Below are 6,017 nucleotides of genomic sequence, written 5' to 3'. Positions count from 1 at the left end.
CACACACACACACACACACACACACACACACACACACACACACACACTTATTCATGTAAACCAAAGCACTATATTTAGTGTCAGATGCAGACTTCAGTAAATACAAAGGAAGGAATAACAGTTCCATAAAGTTAAGGACCTCTGAGGTTAAAGAGTTTTTTACCCTAAGATCTGGGAACAAAAACAGATTAAAAAAAAAGACTACAAGTATTTTCTAAAAGCTAGGATGTAACTTAATCAATATTCGATAGCAGAGTCAAACACTGGGCATTTAGTGTATTGGTTAATTTTAAAAAATAATTTTTTTCACAGTGAGTTCTAAATCCTTATAAGATTTTGCTGGTTTTAGTAGAAAGACACTCATTGGCACAGGGTTTTTTCACGTGGTGTCCGCAGCTTCTCCCATTCAATATAGAGTAAGGCATAGAAGGGTTCACCCATGGCTGCAAGTCAGTGAAGAGAGCCTCTTCACCCACTCCTCCAATTATGAAATTAGGTTTATCATCTAACTACAGACTAATTGGAACTAGGGCATGTGGATGTTTTCTGTAGAATCCTTGATCAACCATCCCATGTTTATTCTAATGCCAGCTGTTAGAGATGCAGTGACCTTGAGGAGACAACCAGACGCTTCCCAGTGTTCATCAAGTCAGCTGCAAGCATTGCCGCTGCATTTTCCTCTGCCTAAGGCAGGTAAAAGGAGATGGGCAAATCCAGACAGAGAAGTCTGGTCTCCAACCACAGGTAAGGGATCCATTCCCCCTTGACCTTGCTCCAAGGAAAGTATGCAGCCCTAATTCCGTTCCCAAAGTTTAACTACTTTGTTATTTCATTATTGAACTTTAAACAGCTTCCTGCCAAGCATGGCTAGCAAACCCCTGGTGCTCATTAGTGGCCTGTTGGAGTGGGTTCAATGTCAGGACTGGCAGAGTCTTCTTCACAGTTTAAAAGAATTCATGTGTATTTGTCTCAGCAGATAAAATCCGAAAAGCACCTGAATGATGCCTCAGCAAACAGGAATATGGTGCCTGAGGGCTTCAGGAGTAGTTTCTGCACCTCTTCCTAGCACCAACAGGAATTCCAGGGCCCGAAGGGGCTGCTGCCTTAACCTCCCAGAGAGGCTCTGAAGTTCCTTCTGTTTTTAAAATGAAAACAAAGGTGTGTCTTTCTAGAGGGCAGTGATTAAACACCAAGGCTTGGCCAAAGGCCTCCAGCCTGGCCTATGGCCACCAGGAGTAGAGAGATCCAGCTGGTGTGAGAAGCATAATTCAATCTTTTTTTTTTTTTTTTACTCAGAACCAAAGTTTGGGGATGATAGCAAAGGAAATTGTCCCAATCCATCCACATATCAGACGTCACCCAGCCTGACATGATCGCGGCTCTGGACACCAGCTATGTCCCATTTTTTTTTTTCCTGGCTTGGACAGTCTAGAACTCCATATACTGGGGGTTGGAGGCCTAGGACAAAAAAAGGGGGGCGGGACACGAAGGAAGGGTTTGAGGAGAGAGTTTGCCCCATTGAGACCACAGCATTCCCTAGCCCCACTCCCAACCACTGGCATCTGGGCCTCAGTCAGCAAAGCGCTGCATTAGATGGTCTTCCCGCCTGCTCCCTCCGCTGCCACCCCCACTGTCCATGAAGCGGTCACAGGGGAACTCGATGAGGTCCGCCTCGCTCAGGGCGCACACCGCCGTGCGAGGCCGGTGGGACTGGAAGCCCGAGAAGTCTGCCGAGACCCCGGTGCCCATGGAGCGAAGAGGCCGTCGGGTGGAATACATCTGACGCACGTGGACCGGGGCTCCCCCTTTCCGGCGGCCTCGCAGCTTCCTCCGAAGCCAGCGGGATGCCCAGGCCGCCAGTGCCAGGAACACCAACAGAGCGTTGACAGCCAGGAGTACCAGGGTCAGCAACTGGTAGTCCACGCCTCCTGCTCGGGTCCCCACGTGCCCGGCTTCTGGCAGGGTGACCAGCCCCGCGCAGTGGTCCCGGGGAGCCACAGGACAGACCCGGCCCCCGAGCACGGCCTCCACGCACACCAGGTAGGGGGTGTCGCTCCGCAGCTCCCGCAGCGTGGCCGTGTCGCTTCGCTCCGGCAGGTAGACAAAGCGGTGGAATTTGGGCTGCTGACCAAAGCGGTCGAAGAGCAGGCGGAAGCGCGCGCCGTCCAGCGGCCATGGGCTGCGGTGCTCGCGGACAGCCCAGCGCACGGTGGCGGTGTCCGTGCCCACCGCCTCCACGGTCAGGTTGCAAAGGATAAATTTGTTGAAGTCGCACGGGTCCGACACCAGTGGGGGCGGCATCTCCTGGGCCACCGACGGGGCGGCCCGCTCCTGATGCTTCGCAGCCAGGCGCTGCATCTCCGCCCTCTGCCCGGAGTCGCTGGCGGGCGATGGGGCAGAGCTAGACGGGGCGTCACTCTGGAAGCTCGGGGTGGACTGGGAGGGGCCGTTATCTTCCCAGCTTGGGCTCGTCCCCTCGGGTTTCTCCACCAGATCCACGGGTGGGGACAGTTGAAGCGTAGTTGCCGAGGAGGGGGATGGATGCTGGAGGCCTGGGCCCCGCCGGCTAAGCCTCAGGCCGCTCTGGTTGCTGCTGTGTGCCCCCGCCCCCTCGTCCCAGGTCACCCCGGGGTGGGCAAGTCGGCGCTGCTGCTGCTGCTGCTGCTGCGGCTGGGGCTGGGGTTTCCCAAGATCGCCAAGAGGGGGCGCCCGCGGCTCCTCCCCGGCTCCAGCCGCTGTAGAGACAGCGGGCAGGACAGAGGCTGGGGAGGAGGAGGAGGCCGGGTGGAGGCAGGAGCCGTTCTCCAGTTGCACGTCGTCCAGGTAGTCTAGGTACTTGCCGCGCAGAGCCGGCGGGTGACGGCACTGCACGAACACCGTCAGCAGGCGGCCCTGCGAGTGCCAGTGGCCCATCCAGCGCTTCAAGCCGCGCAGACGGCAGTCGCAGGTCCAGCCGTTGCCGTCCAGGTCCAGGCTGTAGAGGGCCGGGCTGGCAGTGAAGATGTCCCCGGCGAGCGAGCCGAGCTCGTTGTCCCGCAGGTTGAGTTCGCGCAGCCGGGACAGGTGGCGGAAGGCGGCCGGGTGCAGCGCCGAGAGCTCGTTGCGGCTCAGGTCCAGAGTCTCCAGGCTGCCCAGCGGGTCCAGCAGCGCGGCGGGCAGCTCCCGCAGCCGGTTGCCCTCGAGGCGCAGCTCCCGCAGGGCGCTCAGCCCCGCGAAGGCCTCGGGCGCCAGGTGAGCCAGCTGGTTACCGCTCAGGGAAAGCAGGCCGAGCCGGGGCAGGTGCTGGAAGACGCGGCCGCCCAGCTGCTGCAGGCTGTTGGCCGACAGAACGAGGGTACTGAGCGAGCGCAGCGGCCCGAAGGTGGCCGGGTGGCGCAGCGACGGCTGCAGCTCGTTGCCCGACAGGTTGAGGAAGCGCAGCTTACCCAGGTGTGCGAAGGCGTTCTTGCCCAGGAAGCGGATGCGGTTGGCCTCCAGGTGCAGGTAGAGGAGGTTGCCCAGGGGGGCGAAGGCCGAGTCGGGCAGGGAGCCAAGTGAGTTGCCGTCCAGCCTCAGCTTGACCAGGCTCTCCAAGCCCTCGAAGGAGCCCCGGTTCAGCCTGCCGATTTCGTTGCCATTGACATAGAGGATGCGCAGCTTGGCCAGAGGGGCCAGCGTGCCCGGGGCCAGACCCTCGAGCAAGTTATTACCCAGGTAGAGTTCCTCCAGCCGGGAGAGTTTCTCGAAGGTCTTGGGGTGCAGGGAGCGGATCTGATTAAACTGCAGGTCGAGGCGCCGCAGCTGCGCCAGACGATGGAAGTCAAAGGCGGTGATGTTGGCTATGAAGTTGCCCCCGAGGCTGTAGGTCAGCACCTCCTGGGGGCTGGGCAGGGCGCTGGTCTTGGGTACCGCGCGAAGCCCCCGGTTGGTGCAAAGGAGGTGCTGCTGGTGCTGGCAGTCACAGCGCTCCGGGCAGATGGGCTCCGGTGGCGGCGGCAGCGAGAAGCAGCCGCCCACCAGCAGCAAGAAGGGGACAGTCCAGGCGACCTCCATCCCCGACAGACGTGCGCTCGGGTCCCTCCGCTCAGCCCACAGCCCCGCTCATGCCCCTTTCTCTGCCCGCAGTCTGCGCCAGTCCCTCGAGTCGCTCCGTCAGGGTCCTCCCTGGCGTCGGGCTGGGTCCTCCGGGCCGGATCCGCAACGGGCGGGACGCGCCTGGAGAATCTGGTTTGGACCGAGCTCCGCCGCGCGAGCACCATCCGCGCCCCGGCGGCCGTCTGCCTGCCCGCCCGCCTGCCAGCCTGCGGACCGAGTGCAGCAGCCCCCCTGGGCGGGGCCGGGGAGTGCGGAGGGAAGCCGGCCCCTCTCCTCCTTTTGGTCCGCTGCGGGCCTGCAGCAAGGCCTGATTCCCAGCCCCCTCGGATTGCCCCGGCTGCAGGCGGGAGGGAGGTCGCTTAGCGCTCTCCGGAGGTCCTGGCCCGTCCGCGTTCCGCCCAGCCCGAGCCTTGGTCGCGGAGCAGCTTCATGGCTCCAGCCCCTCCTCCTCCTGCTGCTGTTCCTTCTCCTCCCCCTCGTCTGCCTCCGCCTGGTCCCGGGGATCCACGCGAAGGGGGGATCTGAGAGGGCAGCCCACCACGCCACTACCCGGGAGAGGCGAGTGAGCAGACTCCGGAGCTGCCGGCCGGAGTCCGAACTCCCGAAAGTACTGAGGGAAAAGAGAAAGAAAAAAAAAAAACCGGGGCCGGAAATTCGTACTTCCCACACTCGGTCCCCCCCCGGGACCCCAGGCGAGAAAGAGGATCCGGCGGGGCTAGGAGCGAGCCCCCCGCGAGGGGGAGCAGGAAACCTTGGAGCCGCCCCGGCCGCCGCCGCGCTGCTTCTGGGCAGCTCCGGGGACAGCGGCCCCCGAATGGGAAAAGGACGGATTGGAACCAGCTGCGGGGACTGGGACTGGCGGGCGGGGGCTGGGGAAGGAGGGCTAGAGGGGTGGGGGAGGGGAGGAGTGGGAGAAGAGAGAAGGCTCTTGGGATGGAGGGGAGGGGGACGGCCAGCAGAGTGGGGGCAGGGGGAAAGCCAGCTGAGGGCGGGGGCGAGGAGGGCATGAGCGAGGAGACCAAGGAAGTCTGCAGACACACAGAGCCATTTTTATTCGAAAAGAATAACCTGGCCCCTTCCCTCGAGCAGCAGGAGCGAGCGAGCGTCCCCTCCGAGCAATCGGGTGGAAGTCAATTGCCTGGAGAGAACCACCCTCCTGGAGTTGGAGCAGGAAGTTTCCCCAGATCTTGGCCTGGGGCCATCAGCATTATATAGGAAGTTCTTGGCAGGCACATAAAGGCTGTCTGGAGAGGGCTGGTGAGCGGGCGCTGTCACTATTGTACTACTAGAAGAAGCCGGCCCATGCATAGATGCCCCTGTGTTCTGGTTTCTAACATCTGGGGAATGAGACTGGGGTGGGTGAGTGTGGCATCAGCCCCCTGGTAGCGAGCTCTTGTTCGACATAGTTCCCAGAGAGCGTGTGCTGGCACCGGTTAGGCGGGGGCCTGGCAGGCCACGGCCAGTCAGTTTTCACAGTCAAGTCCTGTGAATTCTGTTACGACCTTTTAAGCCCTCTGAAGTCAGCTTCTGGGGGGTCTAGAATGCACTCTGTCGGGTGCATTTAAGGCCCATGGCATTGCCTGCTGGAGGGATTTGCTAGGCTTTCTGGAGCCTGCCTGCTACATTTTTGCTTTGGAAAAGGGAGCTTGGGGTGATAGGAAGAGTGCTGGAGAGATACAAAGCCAGAGGGCTGGACATGGAGTTAGGAAAACCCTGAGGTCTTAGTTGTGTGACCCTGGATATGTCACTTAACTTATATGGGAGCCTCAATTTCCTCATCTGTAAAATGGGGTCGGTAAGACCAGTAGTCTACCCATCTCTACGATTGCTGTGAAGTGTGAATGAGGCGATGAGTGAATGAATGAAAACACATTTATTAAAGTCCTTACTATGTGCTAAGCGCTGGGTTTGTGGGTTGTTTTGCAAACCCTGACCTGCTCTGT

General features: G+C 59.9%; 1 protein-coding gene across 1 annotated transcript; it reads right to left on the bottom strand.

The window, feature by feature from the left end:
• Nucleotides 1-1,259: 1,259 nt before the first annotated feature.
• On the bottom strand, nucleotides 1,260-4,214 carry LOC114050376 (TLR4 interactor with leucine rich repeats-like). The gene has a single exon (XM_027871994.1). It carries the CDS (start codon nucleotides 4,030-4,032, stop codon nucleotides 1,570-1,572), a length of 2,463 nt encoding a protein of 820 aa, XP_027727795.1. The 5' UTR covers nucleotides 4,033-4,214; the 3' UTR covers nucleotides 1,260-1,569.
• Between the last annotated feature and the right edge of the window lie 1,803 nt (nucleotides 4,215-6,017).

This window comes from Vombatus ursinus, unplaced genomic scaffold (assembly GCF_900497805.2).
Source record: "Vombatus ursinus unplaced genomic scaffold, bare-nosed wombat genome assembly UNPS02014799.1, whole genome shotgun sequence".
Classification (NCBI taxonomy): Eukaryota; Metazoa; Chordata; class Mammalia; order Diprotodontia; family Vombatidae; genus Vombatus; species Vombatus ursinus.
This window is presented reverse-complemented; position numbering and strand designations above follow the sequence as displayed.